The sequence below is a fragment of the Crocodylus siamensis genome, chromosome 2 (genome assembly GCF_052110815.1).
Source record: "Crocodylus siamensis isolate JL-2025a chromosome 2, ASM5211081v1, whole genome shotgun sequence".
NCBI lineage: Eukaryota > Metazoa > Chordata > Crocodylia > Crocodylidae > Crocodylus > Crocodylus siamensis.
The window spans coordinates 68510763-68534012 of record NC_143396.1 but is presented as its reverse complement, the minus strand read 5'-3'; the positions used below and the strand labels follow the sequence as shown (position 1 = coordinate 68534012).

Here is a 23250-nt window from a genome sequence, read left to right as displayed (position 1 = left end):
AGAGACCCTGGTTCTAGCTCCTACCCATTGAATGTTCAAGTATTTTAATTAGTCATCAATGTAGAACATCCATCTTCCCTGCTCCCAGCCCGTGTCAACTGATTACAGCCCAGTGGTTGCATCTACACCTGCAATTACTGTGCAGTAAAATACTGTGTAGTATGCTTTCCCTAACAGGGCCTCTGCAGGTGCTCTCATTAGGAGCAAATTTGTTCCCAAAGGGAGTAGTCCAGTGCAGGGCTACTCCAGCCTTGCTGTGCTCCCCCACAGCAGCCAGGGGAAGCTCCAGGCTCCCCCAGGTGCCAACCCTGGGCTGACAGTGGCACCAGAGTCAGGGCCTGGCCTCTGGGAGGTAAGGGAAGCTGTCTCCTAGCTCTGTGCCCAGTCTGCAGACAGGGACATGAGGCTGGGAAAATGTGCCCACCTGCAGCAGCTCTTTCCCAGCCTCGTGTCCCAATCAGCCAGTGGGACAGCTAGCAGTGAGCCCCCTGCTGGGCAGGGAATCCCCACTTAGCCAGGGGCTTGCTGCTAGCTGCCCTGCTGGTGGGACAGCTCCCATCCAGCCCCTGGCTGAGCAGGGAAAGAAGAGCTCCCCAGTCCTGGCACTGCTCATCCCCCTGGTCCTGTGGGCTCCCAGCCCTAGAGCACCGGGAGGAGGAGGTGGGGGGGGGCAGAGAGGGACCCAGTCCCCACACCGATCAGCTCCCAGCTCCTGGGAGGAGCTGCCTTGCTGGGAACGAGTCTCCTGCTGGTGTGGCTGGCCAGGAGCAACTTTGCTTCTGGTTATTGTCACAAGCCTTACTGTGCAGTATCTACTGTGCAGTTAGTTTTAGTACCTGTATTTACAGGTACTAGCTAACTGCGTAGTAGACTAATTTACTACACGGTAGTTTGAGCACAGTTACTTGGTGATACTTTATGGCACAGTAGATTAATCTGCTGCACAGTAAAGTGTCTTGTGTAGACCACTAAATCTCAGTCACTGCACATAAAGAGGAACACCATATTTACTCAGTTCTAAGATTCATAGATGTAGGGTTGGAAGGGACCTTGCAGATCTTCTAGTCTGACCCCCTGCTTTGAGAAGGAAACAAAATGGCTCAAATGACCCCAGCTAGGTAAATGTCAAGCCTCCTCTTAAAGACCCCCAAGGTAGGAGCCAGCACTACTTCCCTTGGAAGTTGGTTCCAGATCCTAGCCGCCCTGACTGTGAAGTAGTGCCTTCTAATGTCTAGTCTGAACCTACTCAAACAATTTACGGCTGTTATTCCTTGTTACTTTGGGAGGTGCTTGGGGGAACAAGGTCTCTCTCATTCTCCGCTGGTCCCCCCTAGTAAGTTTATAGATGGCCACCAGATCCCCTCTTGGGCTTCTCTTGTGAAGGCTGAACAGGTTCAGATTCTGTAGCCTCTCCTTGTAGGGTCTGCCATGATGAGGCTCCCTCCTCATTTAAAATGGGGAAGGAAGTCCCTTGTCTTAACGTAGAGTATGAGAGCAGTGGGAGGGACAAGCAGCTATTGTGGCTTGGGATGCTGAGGATGCTGCTTGCCCCCCCCATCCCGTCCTCTGGCACCCTGCAGCTTCTTCTCCCCTCTTTCCCTGCCCTCTTGGTCTGTGCTGGCAGGTTCTGAGTATGATGCAGCTTGTGGCACTGAGCATTAGGGCTTTGTGAAACGGCACTATTCTGCTCTGACTTCAGGTTCGAGGTCTGAATGGAACAGTGTTTTGTATCAAATATAGTTTTGAGTTGAAACAGCCTCACTGTTTCGCTTTGTCAAAACAGTAAGGCTGTTTTGACGCTGTTTCAACTCTCTTTTGCTGGACCACGGGGCTGGGAAACGGAACTCAACCCAGGTGGGCTGAGTTCCCAACCCCAGCTGGGGGCTAGATCATGGCGGGGGGGGGGGGGGGGTGAAGCAGCCCAGCTGGACTGACTTCCCATCCCTAGTGCTATGGTCGAAACATTTCGACTTTTGAAATGTTTTGACTAGCCTTGTTTTGTTTCAAGGCTATTTCGATGGCCTTTGTTTCATTTAGATTTTGCTGTTTCAACCACAAAATGAGTCAAAACGGTGTTGAAACTAAACGGCCATCGAAATTTTGCACAACCCTACTGAGCATGGCCCAGCTTTGCTCCATAGCAGCAGCGCGCAGCCTGCATGGCTGCTAGTGGGGCTGGCGTGGGGCTGTGCGCACTGCTCCAGGCTAGAATGGTAGAAATGAGATGGCAGAGCGGAGGCTGGGTGGGATTGGCAGGCAGGGGGCGGGCACAAGTTGCTTGACCTCCCCACACCACCTGCTTCCCCACCTGCAGCATTGAGAGGGATGAATTAAAGATGACCCTCTGATATTTAGAATCTATGCATGGAGAACTCTAAGGATGAGAGGACAGACTGAAGGAGCTAGGCATGTTCAGCTTGTGGAAAAGTTGTTTAAGAGGGGTCATGATGGCAGTCTTCAAGTACGTGAACGGCTGCCATAAAGAAGAGGAAAAGCACTTTCTCTCTTGCTGCAGAGAAGAGGATGTGGATGAATGGCTTGAAGTTGCAGCAAAATAAGCTCAGATTGGGTATCCAGAAAACTTCTGCACTGTTAGAATAGTGGGGCAGTGGAACAGACCGCCTAAGGAAGCTGTGGACTCTCCATCACAAGGTGTTCAAGAAGAGGTTGACAGCCACTGGTTGGGGATGATTTAGGCATGGCTATGCCTGTGTTCTATGGGTGGTTATTTCCCATGATATGGGTGAGTATTTCCCAAGCTTCTGGGCTTTGCTGGTTCCCCCCACTGCCCCTTTCTGTTACATGGGTCAGGGTATTTTTAAGCCCCCTTCAGAAGCATTGAGTGTTGGTTACAGCCAAGGCTGGGAACTTTGACTGGGGTGTGCCTATGTTCCTGCTGGGACCAAAGCCAGAGATTCCTGGCTAGAGGGTCTTCCCCTCTGCTCAAGGGCAGACTGATCACCATATCTGGGGTCAGGAGGGAATTTTACCTCATGGTCAGATTGGTATGGACTGTGGGGTTTTTGCCTTCCTCTGTAGCAGGGGGTGTGGCCCTCTGCCTGAGCTCTCTTGAGCATATATTGGCAACATTTCATAGAAGCAGGGCATTGGCTACTGTGGTTCTGCTTTATCTATGGCAGGTTAGGGTATTAGGTCTATATTGTGTCAGGGTTGATGGCGGTGTTATATAGAGTTTAGATTATGGTTTGTATGGGATGGTTGGGGTAGGGATGATCCTGCTTCAGGATCTAGGGACCTTTGGAGGTCCCTTCCAGCCCTACTTCTCTGATTCTATGATAAATTTTCCTTGCATAGTATCTCATTATTGGGTGTCATCTTAGATTTGAATAAATACAGTAGCTTTGAATATGACTGAGAATCCCAGCTCAGGATGGGCTAGCCTGGTGCTTTTGGCTGCCTTCCAAGACTTGAGATGTAGTTGAGGTTTTTTTTGTGGGATTTTTTTTTTTTTTTTGTTTCCAGGCAGACAATATAATCCAGGTCTGCCACATTCTGGCTGAATGAACTAACCCAGTAGTGCTCAATCTCTGGCCTACTGGGCTCCCCATGGATCTGGAAATTTGGCAGTGAGAGAACAGTGGCTGTAGAAGCTGTGGCCATCGCTCCTCCGACAGGTTCCCAGATCCAGGGGGAGCCCTATGAGTTGGATGATATGGCCCCATGCCACATCACCCCTGCGGACCAGCCACACTAGATTTAGCCCGTGGACTGACAGTGTGCCACTCATTCAACCTTGATTCTGGAAGCCTGAGCATCATCTATGTGGTAAACTACTAGACTAACTCCTGTGCACGAGGCACCTCCTGGATGCGGGATCTCACTCCAGGAGAAGGTTCAGTTGTGAATTCCAGTTGAAGATGAATGCCATGCTCTAAACTGCAGGGGTGTGCTTAAGTCCTTGTGAAATGCAGGACTTCAGGTTCATGCTCTCCTCAGCATTTCCTAGCAGCTCCCCACTTATCTTTTAGGGAACCTAAATCCTGCAACACTCCAACTTAAGTCCCTGTTGTGGATCCAGTCCTTAAGAGTGCATGCTTCAAAGTTTTCTGTTTGAACTTCTAGTTTTCTTCAGGTTCTTCTTCACTGCTAGTAGATTCTTCTCCAAATAAGTCTCTTTCAGTAGAACTAACAGGTGCTTTAGAACTGGATGTCTTCAAAGTGATAAGAGCAGGGCTGTTGCTCACCCCCAGAAGAATAGTTTTTCTGTCCAATGCTACTGTTAGGCAGGAGATTTTGCTGTCAGGTGTAAAGACTGACATTACTGTGCAACTGTGCAAGTCCCATAGGCTTACCTCACCTAAAAAATAAATAACACAATTACTCTGAAAGAACCATTTGTTTTTTGGAAAAAAATGGAAAATACTGTTCCTTTCATGACCAGCAGCTTTTAGTATTGTGACAGGACTCTTGAAAGACTCAAGTTTTCCCTAGAACTATTCTATTAAAACAATTCCACTAGCTCTGGCCAGAAACCAGGTTGGCTTTGTAAGGGGTTGCATTTTTCATTAACTGCAGTGATCAAAACATCCTATTTTCAGATTAAAATTAACAAAAGTCTTTGACCTTTTTTGTCAAAGTGCACTACTGGAATAGACCCTCCCCAAAACTTCTGGTTTGACAGAATTATTTATATATCCCATCTCTCCCTTCATAGGAATGGTAATTTAATTTTTAAATAGTGTTATAAAGGTTTGTTGGTTGGGTTTGGTTTTTCTTGGGGGGGGGATGGGGCTTAGAGGCTTTTTTGAGGCACACATTGCTGCAAATGGATAAACTATTTATTCTGTTTTATTCCTAATGCATCAGTAGTAGCTGAAGCATTACTACCCAAATAAGCCAGATCCTACAAAGAATAAATTTAAATTACTTGTATTTCTTCTCTTCAACATTATATCCCCTGAAATAAGGGATTAACACTTACTGGCTAAATTGAAATTGCAAGAGAATTAAAGGGTCTTTTAATGGTATATTTAGTTATTTATGCAATTTATATATTGTCCTTCCCGAAGAAATGTCCAAGGCAATTTACAGGAAGAGGACAGGACAACTTCAAAGAGCAACTAGAATTCAAAATAAAACAGAGACCCACTAAAAGATATTTCAGCTGAGTTTTTCAAATAAAATCTGGATTCTAAGTAATTACCCCTTCCATTTTTATTGGAAGAACATCATTTAGATAAGGTAAGTTAACCTCCTTGTGTGTTTAAGCCTGACCCTGCAGCACAGACTGGCACTACTTGAGCTATCGGACTAGCTGGCAACAGAATGCAGCTGTTTTTCCGAGAAGGAGAGCCCAGCCCAGCTTTCTCTAGTGTCATATATTGCATCACAGAAGGATGAGTGCCTGATAAGAGCCCATCTCATTTCTTGCCCCTTGTAGTATAAGCTTTTAAAATGGGCAATTGAAACTGTATGCTAGCTTCAGAGTCTGGCTCTCCTCTTTAATGATCAATCAGATGGAGATGAACAGAGAAACTTTTCTTTCTTTCTTTCTTTCTTGAAAGTAAAAGTGTAGAATAAATTAGACCAGCACTAAGCAAAGAACACCCAGATCTCTAACTCCTTGTTGAATATGTGGATATTCTGGTGCTGTTAGTTTCCTTGCCCTTCTTGTCATAGTCCCTTTTCTGATTTTTGATATGCCTTTTCTTTCTGCCTGAATGCAGATGATAAAAACAGGGTCTTGGAGCATGCTTTCTTTTTTGTGGTGAGACACTAGCATAATTTTCTGTGTTTTCCCTATTGAATTGTACATCCTCCATTGAATAAAAGTGAACCCTTAGAGTGGTCAGTAGGTGAAGCAAATTTAGATTACATCGACATGTACGTGAGACAGCATTGCCAACTACTGCTTAAAAAACATTTTACCATATAAAAATTACCAATAAACTGTCAGGAGTAAGCTAAGGCATTGCATGGAATTCATGCCAAGTTCTTTTTAAAATTAGTATTTCATTTGTACCAAAGCTCAAGGACAATAATTGCATATTTAAATTGCTGCACTCCCCTTTTGCTGTACAAGTTCTCAGCTTTATTACCTCCAATTTAGTACAAAGAGTGCAGTTAAAAGTAGGTAGAGTGTGTATCTGGTTTTCATATTTATCACTCAGTCCCAGTTGTAGTTTTTTGGGGAAGGATGGGGAGGGTAGTATTGGGCAGTGTAACAGGAGGCTAATGCAAGTTTCACATACCTGCAAGCAGGACTGCTTTTGCACCTCCTTCCAACACTTGCAGTTTGCTGTTCACAGTGAGATGAAGGCTTTCATAACCTGAAATAGCCTTGTGCCCATGTTCAAATGGATCCCAAACTTTAATCCTAGAAGGAGTCAACAAAAACATGCTCAGTCACTTCTATAAAAACAAGACACTTAAAGGTAAGTAGCACCTTACTAGTAACAATAGTAAGGGATGGCAATACTTCTAGCTCCTGGTAAAGTCAGTGATTTACCAGAGTTAGCTATCATCACAGTTCAGCTATAGATACAAATTAATCCTCTTACTAATGGCTTGTGGGGCATCTCTGAAAATCTGAAAAACTGAAATGTTGATTTAGTTGCATTTCAAACAATTTAGGATATTTATCTGTAGAAAAGTCTTTGTGATCAGTAAAGAGCGATAAATAGTAAATAATACTTTAAAAAATGTGTAAGAGTGACTCACAATCTATTGAGGACATGCTGGAGCAGAGGCGTTCAGTTCCACTTATTAGATGCTTAAGTACACTCCACTCCTATACCAATTTACTCAAGTCATGATCTTTATTGTAATCATCTTTATTTTAGGACTAAGTTGGATGAAGCAGTGAGGAGGAGAAAGACCTACTCAACTTGTAATCAGGGGTGACGTGTAGGGGGTGAACGCCTTGAGTGTGGCGGTGCACCTTGTACAAACAGGTGTTGCTGGCGGCAGTGGTGCCTACAGGCAGCCACCACTCGCCACCCTGCCGCTGACACCGCCAGTGGCGTCTGTGGGTGGTCCACAATCCCTGCTGGATGCCACTGATGTTGCTGGCAACAGCGCTTGCCACCACTACCCCCGCTGCTGCCAACAGTGCCAGTGGCATCTGCAGGAGCTCTCCTGCTTGCTGCTGCCACACTCCTGCTGCCACAGCCACTGGGGGTGCGCATCGTTCATGCTTGTAATAATAGTTCTCAAACTTGAGAGAGGGTGCAATAGAATTATACTGATAGGCCCAACTCCATTATGTTACCTAGTGGGAACATCTACACGTGCATTAATGTGCCTTTTCTAGTGTGCATTAGGCTGTGCTAATGAGCAGTGGTGCATTTGCATGCTTTTTTTTTTACTGATGCTTAATGCGCAGTAGACTTTTACTGTGCATTAGTGTAATGTTACATTTTTTTTACATGACACTTTAATGTGCAGTAAAATAGTCTACTTCACATTAAAGAGCATATGTAGATGCACCCAGTATGTTTAATCTATCCCTTAGTATTTAGTGTAATTTGTTACCTCAGTTCCACTTGTTAGAGACAGAAGTGGTAGCTCGATCTAGATGCTGAATTCTGTAAAACTTGATTCATTAATAATATTTAAGGATTGGTTTGGGGGTGTTCTGCTTAGCACCCTTACACTTTAATGTGGTGAATGTAAGGATGTTTTGGGGCCATTCTTCATAATCCATAGTGATGTAGTGACTTCTGATTATCATGCTGCAGAGTACCAGTCATTCTGAACTCTGGGACAAAACTAACATCACTCTGTTCCAAGTACACAGGCCCTGACCAGTTAAACTAAAAGCGAATCTCTGTGTTGTCATGTCTCTACCCACTAAAGTCTATGATGCACCTAACAATGCTGCTTTTGTCCTTTAGATAGCAAAGTATTCACAGACAAGCCACTTTCTCTTAAAATCAAGGCATTTTAAATATTTTTCTTAGTGTGCCGCTTCCTGTCTCAATGTACGTGCTCAGACTTTTGCAAACTCTTAGATGATAACATGATAGTACAGAGAGTGTGTGAAAAGTGATATTAAGTGTTACTGTATTTATCTAAATCCAAGATAACCCCCCAGTACATGGATTCTATACATGGAAAATGTATACATTTATTTTTCCTAGTGTAATTATTGGAGAGTAATCTTAAATTTGTTCCACCCACCACTGCAGCATGGGAGTCAGCAGGGCAAGCAGTGTGGAAGTCAAGTGTCTGCAGTGGGGGTAAGAATGGCAAATCCAGCAGCTGCAAGTCCAACTCTGAGCCTGCATCTGGGGTGGGGCTGGATTTGGAACTGCAGCAGTTACCTTCACTCTCTTCTGTACTCAGATTCGACACAAAGGGCTAAACATGCATGCACGCAACCCTTGTTTTGGATATGAGTAAATATGGTAATTTCTCTAGAGAAATTCAGGAGTGTCCTGACTACCACACCTTGGTGGCAGCAGTGCCATTTGAGGGGAAGCAGTAGGGGTGCACCAATAAAGATATTTCTGGGCTGATATATATGGCCAATTATTAACCAGCCATATTGGCCGATACCAATCCGATTGTCAATATTCAGCCTGGCAGCTTGGAAAGCAGCATCTGGCTGGTAAGTCTGTTGGGGGAAGGGGTGTGGGGGGCTGGAAGGGATGTGGGAGGAGGTGGATTGAGGCCCCCCCTTGGTGAGGGAGGGATTGGGGCTGGGGCAGGGGCAGGTGCTGTACAGATGGTGTAGGATGGAGCTGCAGCTTGTCTGGGGGGAGGGTGGGGAGTGAGAATGGCTTCTACTGCTGTATGCACTCCCAGGGCAGGCTGTGGTCAGGCCAGGTGGGACAGGGTGGGCGGCAGTGGCGCTGGGAGGTGGAGGTGGAACTATGGGTGGGGAGCTATAGCCACCTCAAAATTTGCTGTAGGCCCCCTCTCCTACCACTGTCCACCCCTGCCCACTCCGAGCACAGCCCAGGCCCAGCTCCCCCACTGGGAAAAGGCTGATGCAGCCTTTAGCCCTGAGCATGTAGTGGCAGCTTGCCCTCCCCCTGTGCACAGATTTGGGGCATGTAAGGGATGTGCAGAGTGGCAGGAACCTCCCCCTGCACCCTCCAGACGAGAGACAGCCCTGTCCTGCACCCCATCCTGCCCCAGCTGTGCAGTCCCTGCCCTAGCCTCAATCCCTCCTTCACTGCAGGGCCCTTAATCTGCCCCCCGCCCTTTTCCTCCCCATGTCCCTCTCCCCCACACAGACTTAGCAGCTAGATGCTGCTCTCCAAGCTGCTGGGCTGCACTCCTGGCTACATGCATGGTGCAGTTATGCACGTGCATGTGACATTTATCAGTGACATAATTGGCCACATCAGCCAAAAAAGGCCGATTGCTAATTTTCCTTTTATTGGTGTGAATACTATATGGACTGATGTATCAGTCCACCTCTGGACCCAAGTCTAGTTTTTAGCAAAAAAATCACTAATAACCAAATGTATCTTGCTTTTACTGATATGTCCCCTATGCTACTTGGAATAATTTGAAGTGGTACACTAGTGAGTACACAGGTAGATTTCAAAGATACAGTGAGGGTGGGGTCCCCAGAGTCCAGTCCCAACTAGCAGGGGCACTGTAGGGTCCCTGGGGCTCAATCCTTTTTGGGCAGGGGAGGTGCAGGATCCCACACTACATCCACCTGGCCAGGATCAGATTTTATAATCCTCTGCTGCCTCACCCTGGCCCCATGGGGCTGGGTCCAATGGGGGCTAGGGTGACCACCCATCCTTAGTTGGGCAGAACAGTATTGAAATGGGAACATCTAGTCCCAGACTGTACGACTCCAGAACAGCATTTGTCCTGAATTTGCAGCACTGTGCAGGGATCCAGGTTTCCCCTTGCAGGTGGGCAACAATCCAGCCTGCAAGAGGTTGCTGGGAGTGGGACATAGGGCGCCAGTCATGTGCATAAATAACTTTATTTATGCACATGACTGGGAAAGAGCTGGGTGGCCTGGAAAGCACTTCCCTGCAGGTAAGTTTATTGCGGGGGGGGGGGGGAGAGGAGTGTGGAGGAGGCATGGGGAGGCAGATCAAGGTCCCCACGGTGAGGGAGGGATTGGGGCAGGGGCTGGGGATGTTGCCATGCCAGGGCAGTGGATGGGGGGCCAGGGCAGAGTGGGACTGCTACAGGTGGCTCATGAGGGGGCGCAGGGCACGTGGAGGGGGGTGGCTCCCCACTCCTGCATGCATCTCAGAATTGTGTGTGGGGTGGATGTGGGTTGCCTGCTGCAGTCTTGGGGTTTCCCAACCCTGACCCCAGTGGTGTGGAGTTTTGCTGCCAGGTGGTGCACGGCTGGCGCAGGGCTCCCAGAGGAAGGGCAGTAATACTGTCAGCAAGGTGGGGGGGGCATGCGTCCTGTCTTCCAATTTGGAAAAGGTGGTCATTCTAATGGGGGCCCACCTTTATCCAGCCAGGACTAGGCTCTGCTTGGGTGAAGGCAACATGGGGCCCATCCCAGCTTGTGAGGATGGCATGGGGCCTGATTAGGGCCTGCAGACTGGCCCTGCATCATTTATCTGGCCCACAGGGCCCAGACTATGATCACCACTTCCCCATTGATATCCCCTCCATATAGCCAATTCTTAAGATTAGTGGAAAAGCTATTATAAGCAGAGATCCGGGTTTTCCATTTCCCACAGAAAAATGGAGAAAACCACAGATTTCCCATTTTTTATCTGAAAAAAACACAGGTTTTCCCTTTTAGCAGAGAAACCTGTGGATTTCCCCTTTTTGCAAAGAGCTCTGCAGGCTGACTGAGTTCAAGCCTGCAAGAGCTGATTGCAAAAGGGGTGGGAAACCCCCAGCCCTGCCTGGAGAGGGAGGAAGTTGGGGAAGGGCAGGGCCTGAGTCTGTCAGCCAAGGCTGGGCTCAAGCTCATTCTTTGCTCCTGGAGCCTAAGGTAAATGGGATGCAGGGCAGTGCTGGGGGAGGGGAAGCTGGCAGGGGGCTGAGGGGAATAGGTGTTGGGGGAAGACATGGGTGCCTGCCTGTGGGCTGGGTAAACACTCCATGTGGGGCTTCCTCCAACACCTCCCTCTGCCTCAGTCCGATCCGGCAGGAAAGGCGGGCAGAGACTGAGCACATCCTGGAACACGGCAGTGGTTTCTCCCCTAGCGCATGCCCATATTTTCCTTCTTACGGGGGGGGAAGAGGAGGGGTGTACCAGGTGCCTCTGGTCCCACACAGCACACTGCAGTGCCTCCTTGCCCTCGCCTCGGCTTGCTCTCTGTGCCTGCTCTGGGACCAGGGCCAGGAGGGTGAGGGTAGTGGTGCCCCTCTGTGGACTGCACATGAGCTGGCCAGCTGGCTGGTGGGGGTTTGCACACAGAAGTTGCTGCTGTGCCCTGCACTGCCTTTCCATGGTCAGCTGCACAGCTTTGCAGGCACGGCTCTGCAAGCAAGGGGCACAGCAGCAGCAAAGTGTTGGTGGCCACCGTGTGCAGGCTGTACACACAGCCACTCTTACACAGCCACTGTAAGAGCCTCTTCCCCCACAGCTGGCCAGCCAGGTGGTATGCAGCTGCCACCACCCCATGCCGCTGCTGCTGCGCCTCTTGCCTGCAGAGCCATGACCATGAAGCTTGCCCGTTGAGCTGTGCAGCTGGCTGTGGGATGGCAGCTTAGGGTGTGGCAGTGGTGGCCACCATGTGCAGCCTGTTCGTATGCAGCTGCAGAGGGGCACCGCTGTCCTCACCCCCCTGGCCCTGTTTCTTGGAGTAGACACAGGACATCCCTCCCTTCTTGATCTCCCCCACCCTTCCCCCCCACACATACTTACCTGCTGGGGTGTGTGCCTGCATGTGTGGGTCTGTGTCTGCCTGCATCTGGGAGGCTGTTGTGGGGGGAGTGAGGGGCACCAGCAGAGCCAGGGAGGCTGTGGGAGGCCTTTAATTTTAATAATGGATTTTGGATTTCTTATCAGAGAATTTGCGGTTTTATTTATTTATTTATTTATTTATTTTTATCAGGAAAAACCAGGATCCCTGATTGTTTGTTTAATTGGACCCCTAGGCACTCTTCAAATAGGTAGGTGAGGTTGTCTTTGTCTCTCAAGTCTTAGTGCCTAAATAAATGCAGACAAAGACAGGCACAACTACATCTGAATCTTTTAAGTTGGGAACTATTACTCATTTTAGCCATATTGCAAGTCCCACAATGTGTTAATGTGGCATATCTTACTGGAAGATGTCTGTATTTTTAGCAATGCTCGAGTCTTCAATGGAACCACAAGTGAGGAAGGGCCCACAGGCCCAAGCCCTTGGACTCTGACACAGCTATAACCTTCTTCCAGGGAATGAGGGTCTATGCATTGAACACAAGATTTATTGTCAATGTCTCAAGCAGTTTACAGAAAGCAACTGAAACATGGGCGGATCCAGAGATTGTGTAGTCGGGGTGTGTGACTGCACCACTATGATTCCTTGGCATGGTATTAATACCAATAAGACTGTGTAGTGCACATTCAGCGTGCTTTCCACTGCCTACCATCTGGACCCCCCTCCCTTTTTCAAAATCCTAGATCCACTACTGTTGAAACTCTGTTGTTGTTTTCACAATATTTTGCAACCGTATAAAAGATGATTTTAGCAGTAAGGTGAACTGTGAAGTAGCACATCACAAATCTGCTCATCTAGTCAACCTGATTTGAAGAGAAACCAGAGTTAAGCCAAGTACTTGAGTAACACTCAGTAAGGAACAGATCTAGTAAGACTGTTGTGCTGCTGTTTCTCCTGGTGATATATTTCACTGCCTACTCAACAAATAAATGGCACGTGTAGCTGTTCACTGCCTTTTCCTCCATTATAGCCCAGCCTGAAGAATCATTAAAAGGGGTTTGCTCCCTCATTGTGTTTTGTGTCTGTAGTTGTGAATGCCTGCAGGACAGGATCACAATACAGCATGCTCAGAAGGACAAGACAAATTGGGGAACAGGGTAGAGGATCTAAAATTTAAGTAAATAACTCTACTTGTCACTTATGCAGTTAGCTTTTGCTATGTAAATGCTATTTGCTCATTTAAAAGGGAACTGGGTTTGTAGCCATGTACTAGTGTTTCCAAAACACAATTTTGGGGAAGTTTTGAAATACGTAGTTTCTTGTGAACTGGAGATTTGATATTCAAACAATTAAATGTGGTATAACTATGATTCCTCTGGGAGCCAGATGTCACCCTCATGAATTTAATCTATGCCCTTGTCACTTCCAGTGGGGCTGTAGAAAACCACTTAAAGTTCAAGCTGTATAAAATGTAGCTGTCTAATTGGATGATTTTGTGTTATGTAGATATTAGAGGAGTTTCTATTTAACTAACTTCCAGGTACAATTCATTGGACATGGCTGGTAAATCTTTCATACTTTAGGTCCCTTTATCTCTTAGAGATTGCCTTTCTCTTTGTGTTGAACCCACAATTGTTAAGAGCAACAGGGATACCTGACTCAAAAATAATACCTTTATTCAACAGGGAGTGGGGCAGAGGCACATCTAAGCGCTTGTGTGCCCTGGGCAGCAGTGGCTATTTTTGTGCCACCATTAAGTTAGTGCCTGAGGCTGATGCCCTATTCTCCCCCAGTAGTTATGCTACTAGGGAAGGATACCTCCAGTAGAGGGGCCGTAATTTTGTTCATGTACACTGTGTGGCCTATGTAGTGAGCTATATCTGGAAAAGAATGAGGAGGTTGGGGAAAAAAGCATGAGTTCTGTAGACTTAAGAGTTCTTTGAATGCCATTCTTTACACTTTCATTATTATTGGTTACCTTTCAAAAATATATAGAAAGGTATAGACAACCTGTATAAATCAAAAATATTTTTGAAAGGAAAATCTACGCACACTAGAAGGGATGGGGGCATAACAGCCATAAATATGTAGGAAAAGATCACTGCAAGCAGTTGAGCAGTGGTCTGATACAGCTGTCCCTGCAGAATCATTTGTCCATTGGGTTTTCAGAGCTGACAGAAATTAGATCTGTCTTCCGAATCTAAGATAAGTGGTGGCGAAGGCATTATCTTCCTTCTGTAGAACTAAACTTCCCTTAATGCCATAGTCCTAATTACTGTGTAGAGGTACAAGTTTCAACTTCCCAGGGCATCTACACAAGACATTTGCTGCATAGTTAGCATGGCACATGTATATGTGAGACATTAGGCTGCAGAAAATGAATAAATTCTGCAGCAGGGTAGTACTCAAATACAAGTACTATCCTACTGCAGAGTTATTAACTAACTATGCAGCAACACATGTGTAGACACTGATGTGGATATAAATTGCACCTAGTCAGCCCAGCCAGCAGGGGGCCACACTCCTGCCTGCTGCCTAGCCACTTGGCTTGGCAGCTGAAGGAGCACTGTGGCCCAGCCAGCTCCTCCATTGCCCAATGCAGCCACCTGCTACCTAGTCCTGACCCCCTGTGCTCCTTGCCAGCCTGGGGCTGCCCCCAGATGCTGAGCCACACTGCTACCACCAGTTGGAGCCCATGGCAGACCCCCATGCTGGCGTCTGGAGCTCCCCCTGGCTGCTGCAGGGGGGCAGAGTAGGGTAGGAGTGGCCTTTGCCTAAACTGCTCCTTCCCAGCTCAATTTTCTGTTGTCCTAGATGCACATTGCTCAGCAGTTTATCCAGTGCCATTAATTGCATGTATAGACATGCACTCTGTGGCTAGACAGTGAAAGTACATTAGGGCACTGACAGACATGCAGGCCTGCACTCTAACTCATGGTGCTTCACATAAAGTCCCATGAGTTAGTTCCCCTCACTGCCCCCGCCTCCCCTCCAGTGGATGGTAACCTGTTGGGTTGGGGGAAGGGATCAATCAAGCTCCACTTTAGAGCTGATGGGACCTGCCTGCAGCCTGTCTCCCTTAGTGCTGCTGCTCCCCCTGCCCCAGTGCTGTCTACAGGTAGGGAGTGGGGGGAAAAAAGAAGGGGGAGTGAGCTGCTGGCTGGGGTTTACCTGGCTTGAGTTGGAGGAGGCAGGCTGGGGGCATACAAGGTGTGGAGGGTCTAATCCACACCCCCAAGCTCAGGCTGGGCAAACTCCAGCCCACAAATCACTCCCCCTCCCTTCTCCCTTCCTGCAGACAGCACTGGGGGCAGAGCATGGCCAGGCTGAGGCAGCCCAGCCCTGATTACATAACAGATTGACCCTAGGGAACAGAAGTTCCCTATGGCACTCCAAATTTAGAGCATCTTTATCTAATGCCTCACTTGAGAGTTAATTTATCATGCCATCAGCCACTTCTAAAGTGCTCTGCAGCCACGCACATGTGTTACAGTACAACTCTAGAGCACTTTCAGGGAGCTGATCATGTGACAAATGTAACTTCTGTCTGTGCCCTTAGTTTCACCATGCTGAATTTGTCACTGAAGACTTTCAGGTTTTTCTAAAGCAGAATGATTACTATCTACTCTACCTGGGGATATCCGTAAAGCTTTTAGGTTGGTAGATATTCACTTTAGATGCACTGTAAAGAAAGCACAGATGTGATGAAAACATCTGCCTCAAGAACTGAAATATTGTTCAGCTTAAAATTTCACCCTTTAATGATGTAATACATGATTCCCAACAAAACACCCAACTCATTCTTGACAAGTGGCAAACCCCTTGCTAATCTCCTGTTTAGGACACTGGCTTATTCTGATGATCTGAAAATCTGAGCAGAATTTCCAGAAATTCTCTTTTTCATCTTGAAAATATATTCTAGTATCTGCCATATGTTCACCATAATTTCTTACCATAGAAAGTATTTTAGTTCTTATTAATTTGGTTTAAGTGGTGTGGGAAAGGAAGAATTTTGCAAATACAATTTAAAGCAGTTATTCCAGACATGCAAGATCCAGGCCTAAAATCTACTTATTCCCCATTTGTGTTCTGCTGGATTCTTTGACTAGCATCAGTCCAGGTAGACTGGGAAATAGAAGCAGGGCTGTCTCAGTCCCTTTCTCCTGAACATCATGGTGTAGGAGAGAACCAGGCCTATAACTGTACTGCAGGTATAAAGAAACCATGATATGTTCAGGAACATCTTTTACCTGTTTTCCACCATGACACCAAAAACAATCCGACTGGCATCATCTGTAATGGCCATACAGCACACATTTGGCTCGTTTTTTAATCTCTTCTTAACCTACAAATTTAGGGGGAAGAAATTATTTTTAGTAGCTGTTCCTTAAATAGAGCTACTTGTTTTACTGTATGTTTCTAATGAGTCCTCACAAGAATACAATATGAAAAAAGTTGTCCAATAAGGAATATTTCATTTTACATGGCTTAGTAAATGCATCTTTCTCTCAGGTGTACACTGAAGTATTTTAAGCAGGTTTTCAGAATGGATCAAAATACTATACATCAGATTTTAACTGTTCTAACATTCTCAGAAAATAATTTGTTTCATGCAAAAAGTTTCAACTCTTCTTGTTTGCAAATTGTTCATAAAGAAGCTGGCAAAGTGGAATCTGTTCATGTTTAGCAATATTTTGGGTGAATCTCAAACTAATCCTTGCTCTGAAGACCATTGAAGAGTCCCATGATTCAAACATTCACAGATACCATGTTTACCAAAATTCAAGGTGGCACCCCAGTTATTAGATTCTATAAATGGAAAATTTATAACTGTTACAATTTTTCATGTACAGAATCTGCTTAATGGAAGGTTGTCTTAAATTTGTACCCCTCACTGCTGTGGTAGGAAAACCAGAGGTGGATGGCAAGAGGCCAGACCCCTGCTTCTTGCTCGCCTGCCTCCCGTCACCTGCCCCTGTGCCTGTACCTGCCCTTGCCCCCATGCTTCTTGCCTCCAAAACCTGCTTTCCCCACCCCTTGTCTCCCCATGCCCCTCTGTCTGTCCAATTCCCCTGTGCTTGCCCCCAACTCCCTGCCTACCCCTTCACCCTTACTGTTTCTGCAGCTCTGCTTCAGTTCTGGGGCAGTCAGCAGCAGCATCCCAGTCCCAGTCTCAGCCTTACCCCTGCCCAACCAGAAGTAGCATCAGCTCTGCCAGGCCAGGTTGGGGCTGGAGAGACCAGAGCCAGAGCAGAAGGTAAGCAGAAAAGGGGCAGGCAGTGGGGAAGAGCAGGGGGTAGGTGGCAGGCATAGGCACAGGGGTAAGGAGTGGGAAGGCAAGCTGCAAGTTTCCCCCATCCCCACTGTCCCCTCCAGGGGCTGCATGCCCCTTTCCCTGCCAAATAAGCCATTCTGGCCCTGGCCAGTATTTGAATCCAAGATGGAGCTCCCCCTGACACCCCCCCCCATTCTGATTAGGGGAAAAAATCCTCATCTTGGTTTTAAGTAAACACAGAAGTTCTGCTTTGTATTTGATAAAGTTGTGTGTTGCTTTTACAGTCTTTTATGGAATAAACTATTGAAAGCTGTCAGAAACCATGTTACCTTTCCAGTTTGTAAATTCCACAATGTGATATAGCTGATTTTCTCCTCATCACTGTAGTTGGAAAGCACCAGGTAGTTGCCAGTATAGGTCAAAGCGGCATTGTGCAAGAAGAGCATGGATGTCCTACTTTCAAGTGTATGGAGGTGGGACAGGGTTTTCAAACTGAACACAGAAAGGTGGTGTGCATAATACGAACACACTATTACCTGGGAGAAGAAACATCTCTGATATTTCAGTCACGTGTTTAAATACCCATCTGTATTCAGACTTGTTACAATCCTTGTTTCTTTTTTAAACTTCACTTGATTTTCACCAAAGTAGACTATGAAATGGATACTTTTGGAAAAATGTTGTTTCTTTAGAAATATTCTTAGCACATTTTCCCCCTTTTGAGTGGGTGGTGGTAAGAGTAGTAGTTACAATAAAAAAATGAACTCTATAACATTGTTTAAATGACTCTCAGTAGTTTTCTGCAACTAGTTTCCCATAGAGCTCCACATATAGACTTATTATAGTGACCAGCTTCTCTAAAGAGGATGCTAATTGGTTTCGCTATTTGCTCAATCCTGAAATGACAGAAATCAAACCAAATCCTTTCACAATGACGCATTAGGCAGGCCTGGGAACAGTAAACCAGTGTGATCCTGTTCATTATAAACCACTAACAGCACAGCGGCAAAACAGCAGGGCTTACTAATTAATATCCTGGATACTTTACAGACTTAAAAAAAAAGAATTTTAACTATAATTCTCTACGTTTAGCTACAATTATAATATACTCTGCTTACAATTAAAAACCTTGCTCTGACAAAGAATATGGCTGTCACTTACAATAATGATTTTTTTTTTTATTTAAATGTTAAAAACCAAGGGACATCCCACAGCCCTACGCGAAATGGATATTTTGCTTAGTTATTAACATTATTAGGCTCTTTTCTGAAACACTTGTTTATGTCAAGCTATTCCTGTGGAGCTAATCATGACAGAACCAATGGAACAATGACAAGGTAAAAGGGGAGTCCAAGAAAAAATAAAGGGAGACAAAGATAGTAAGTTCAAATGGTTGTGAAATTGTCATGGGCCTTACCAAATGCATATATTAGTAACCAGAATAGAATCCGGGGGTTTAAGAATAATAGTTATATTTATTAATTTTCTATTGTGTTGCTAAACAATTTTATCATATCAAATAATGAAAAACTTTTTGCTACATCAAGTAATACTATTTGTATTAATTAGCATGATAGCAAAATACATTATCTGCATTCTAGTGTCTGCAGTGTACTTACTAGATGCATTAAAGGTTCAGTGCCAGTTCAAGGACTTTACAGTCCTACATTTCAATCCTACAACCACTTTTACAGATGTAAGAGCTACTCAAGTAAAGAAAGCTACTTGCAAAAATGCAGAAAAGCTTCAGCATGTTTAGGCCTGAAGTGTAATTACCAAACAGGCTTAATTAGTGCACCCTTAAATTAAAACACTTTGAGAGTTTCAGATGAAAGGTACCACATAAAAATGCAAAGTTTTATCATTACGTATGTACATGTCATTGCATGTATACTAATGTCATTGTTCCAATCCTCACCTTTTCATCTCCACTGAGCAGGTACTCATCAATAGCATTATATTTCTCATTTGCAAGCTGCTGTAGCTTTCCAGGGTCCTCTCTTACATTTTTGTCTGACCTCCTTTTCTTTCCTTTCTTACTTTTATCATGCCTTCCCTGGGGGGCCTGAAGTACTAAAACAAAGTTGATGTGAAGAACAGGGGTAGAGCTACTGTAGAAAGATCTTTATAGGAAAGATTGTCAGGCAGCAGTCTGAATCTATCTGCTGGCCACATCACTGAACAAAATTCCATGTGGGGAAGCAGCCTAACGTAGTAATAGGGAATCACTATGGACAAAAGCCTTAAGGTTATTCTGGCCCATTCTCCTTCATCTCTGCTGTATTTCAAATGGATGTTACTCCTTTGGTCATAAGTAACTACTATACATCAGCTGTGGTGAATTCGAGATTATTCTGCATTTACTCAGAAGTCAAAACAGTGAAGTTGAGGATGTTATGGTGCCACTTCTGTTCTCATGATAAAAGATGGTTTGATTGAGAGAGCAAGTTGGAGATATGTAGGTACTTCAAAATATATTCCCCAATAGAATGACAAATAATTAGCCAAGAAAACAACACTGTATTCTGTAAACAGAAATAAAACCAAGATATCTAAATGACCTAAATGATGAAAAGAGCCCCATTAGGATCCAGAGAGTGCCTGTATGGGGAGTCCACCTTGTTTAGTTTAATCCATGTCAACTCTAGAGCTTCCTAGAGGAGCTAATAGAGACACTGTCTGAAAAGGAAAAATTCTCAAGGCTCATCATCCTGAGACTCATAAAAGTCCTTTAGATAACATCTCTGGCTTCTCTATCTTGGGTTTCTCATAGGAAGTCTGCAGGCACATGTAGATATATCAGGGACATTAAGAGAGTCCATGTATGAAGATCCAGACAAATTAATTTTGAACAGGTTGTCAAGTTTCAAACTCATTATCACAATGAATAACAAGCAGTGGTTCCTATTTACTGATGCTAAGCTTAACAAGATTTTCATTTGGGCATATCATACATACACAAACTATTATAGTATTGATGAGACATTCTTGTGAATCATATCTATAGCTATGTAACAAAATGTATTTTTCATACCTAGCTGAAGTCTGGACTTGCTCCAGTATTAAACCACATGACACAAATTGCATTCAAATAATGTAAGAGCCAAATGGTACCCTTAAGTGACACTGAGGGCACGGCTAAGCCCCACACCATGCTAAGAGGAGTTTTGACTGGAGTTGCATTGGGAGTTATTGAGAACAGCCAATGCTGGACCACTGTGGAGCATGGTGCAACATGAATCTGTGACTGTCTACTATAAAATAGCCATAGCTGCGGCTTCATGCCTCCCTTGGGGCAATTAGTGCTGGTAGTTCTTGGAGGAAGCCATTTCTTTTGCACAGAAAGTTCTGGAGGCTTTTTGCTTCCTCTCCAGTTTTCCCTTCCAAGGCATGGGATAGGCAGTTTAGCCTTACAGGTATGAGCCAAAACACAACATTGTCACCTGAAGCTTATGTGGCATTGTGTCTTTATTTCATTTGAATTGCCTACATTTCATTCTCAAACATATGACTCCACTCCTCTGGACAACACCATTTCATTTGTGGCACTAGAGCCTTAATTAAGTGAAAATGAGGCATTGCTTACCTGTGGCTCCCTTTCCTCTTTCCCTTTTGAGCAGCATATCCTTGTATAGGTCCACAGTGTCCTTTGACACAAGCTGGCCAGGCAGAATGGTTTGCAAGGGAGGCTTGTCTTGATACTCTGGCCTTATCCGCTCCTTTATAAATCCACTTTCCAAGTTCCAAATGATCATATGGTCTCTGAACAGATAGGAATATACTCTGACCTCACATGAACCATACTGCATTGGGATTAGTAACAACAGAGCTTTTCCAAACCATCCTCTCAAGCCACACAAAGTTTAGAACAGTGATTCTCAACTAGGATGCCTTGAGAGCCTTTCAAGGGTGTTGCAGTTTGCCCTGCAATGTTAGCACTGTCACATGCACAAACACGATTCACAAGATTAACTCAAGTGATTTCAAATGAGAATCCATAGTATTAAAAACCTTCTGACCTGTTGTGGTCTTTTTGAGCTCTCCGCAACAGAAGAATTGCTCTATTATTTCTCTGTAGTCAAAAGATTAGTGAAAGCTAAGAGCTGACATTTTCTCAGGGGGGTCTTGAACTTATCAAGGGATGCCTTGGATCTAAAAAGGTTGAGAACCGCTGGTCTAGAGACACCATGCTCAGCCAGGTGAGTGCACAGAAGCTGACGTTATACCTCTCTGCCCTGTTCACGTTCAGTCTTTAGTTTTATTTAGAAACATGTAACCTAAACAAACAGGTGGCGTTTTAAAGTAATATCAAATTAGGGATGTCATGTTCTGCTTGTGTTACCAGGACAGCCTGGAGATCACCCTGAATCTCTTTATAGTTCCCACAACCTCTATTTTGATTGATTTGCTGGTTTTGTTCCACTACACTTATTTTTCTGGTAAGGCTCAACATTAGCTCTTTTTCTTCTGGGAAGCCATTTTATCCAGTTTTGTTGTGCAAATGAGAGATTTAGCTTAAGGGACCATAAACCTCCAATCTTTGTTGCTTCTCTCAAGCCAGTAAGGTGGGGGAGTAGTTAACCATAACACACTGTTAGCCTTAAATTTCTAAGAGCAGGACGTTTCCCATTTAAAAAAAAAAAGTTTTTAAAATCAGTGGAAAAAGCCAAATAAGAGGGCCAAGTACTGCTGCCAGATAAACCCAAGCTATCTCACTGATGGCAATGAGATATTGTGGATTTAATTAAGGACAGAAATTGGTCTATCTTATTTACTTCTACAACTCTTAAGCATTTGATGGCTTTTAGGAGAAAATGAATTGGGGCCAAACACTAATGAAAATATTTAATCATTATCACTTACAAAAAGAGAGAGTTGGCTGAATTATGATACCAACAAGCCTTCTACTCGCATTTAGTTAACTGAACATATCATGACTGTACAATCTGGGTTAACTGAGACATGTGAAGCTTTTTGTACCACCTTTCTAGGAACCAAAATAACCTCTTACCTATTCTCAGAGAGGCCAAGTAACAGTTCTCCCTCAAGAATCTTGTACTCATGATTTTGGCAAGGAATGATGTAAAGGCCTGTCTGTTTCTTTACGTATTTCTTTTTCAGAAGGTCATAAATAAGAAGGGTCTGGAGAATCATAAAGGAAACCAAGTTGTTTGCTTTGTATAATGAATAATATCAGTAAGCATCTCTTACTTGTTAGCTTCAAGTTCAGCGCAGGGGGTGTTCAACCCCTGGGCCCTGAGGCAAAGCCAGCCCACAGAGCCAGACCATCTGACCTGCAGGACTCCCCACAGGTTGGGAAATTTGGCCACTCTTCCCCTGCAGCCAGACTTTCAAGCCCTGCATAGCTGAATCAGGCCTGGGTCAAGCTGCTACCATGTGGTGGAATCGGACCCTGGGCATCCTGGCCCTGCATGCCAGATCCTGCCTGTGGATGGGCTTGGCACTACCCATCTGGCCTGTGGGACTAAAAGGTTGGGCACTGAGTTAGTAAGTAACTTAAAACACATGTGAATGCACATGCACATGCTCACAAAATTTGAATAAAGCTGTGTTTAGTACCTGAAAAATGGATAGTGGAGGGTCTGTAAAGGGAGCCATCCCCTTGTCTGTCAGGACAAAGAGTTTCATATCTCTAACCAGCACAATGTCTGTGTTCTCCACCAGCCCTCTCTCCACTCTTACTGCATTGCCTTTGCACTTTGATTTCACTATGTTCCACACTGTAATGGCTCCAGGACTCAGATTTCTGCATACAACGTACCTTCAAAACCAAAAGAACACCATTCACCATCACCTTACCAACATTTCAGTCTTTTCAAGCAAAAACACATAGCAGATAGTTCCCAGAGATGAAATCCTGGCTCTGTTTGGTTAATTAGAATACAGATCTCACTTCAGATATTTTGTTAGTAAGTTTCTAAATCTTAATTTTTCTTCTTTTTGGTGCATTATGAAGTACAATTTAATTTTTCAAAAGTTGTGGCTCAACATGTTGCTACATGCAGTCTAACGTGATGGGCTTCTCTGTAAATCATAATCATTCTTAACAGCTGGCAGTCTGTATAGAAAAAGCTGACAATAGGGACCAAATGAGAACTCATGTGGAAAATCTGGGCAGTCACCTCAGATCACAGTTAAAATCATGTTTGGTGCAGCTGAGTCTTAATAACACCTATA

At 45.0% G+C, this 23250-nt stretch overlaps 1 protein-coding gene across 1 annotated transcript; it reads right to left on the bottom strand.

The window, feature by feature from the left end:
- Window positions 1-1926: 1926 nt before the first annotated feature.
- LOC149870379 (uncharacterized) lies at window positions 1927-22824 on the bottom strand. The gene is made up of 8 exons (XM_090036128.1): window positions 22633-22824; window positions 22064-22194; window positions 20639-20814; window positions 18971-19125; window positions 17382-17588; window positions 16028-16122; window positions 6213-6337; window positions 1927-4318 (listed from the first exon to the last, which is right to left on the bottom strand). The coding sequence occupies exons 1-8, from the start codon at window positions 22699-22701 to the stop codon at window positions 4080-4082; spliced, it is 1197 nt and encodes a 398-aa protein (XP_089892254.1). The 5' UTR covers window positions 22702-22824; the 3' UTR covers window positions 1927-4079.
- Between the last annotated feature and the right edge of the window lie 426 nt (window positions 22825-23250).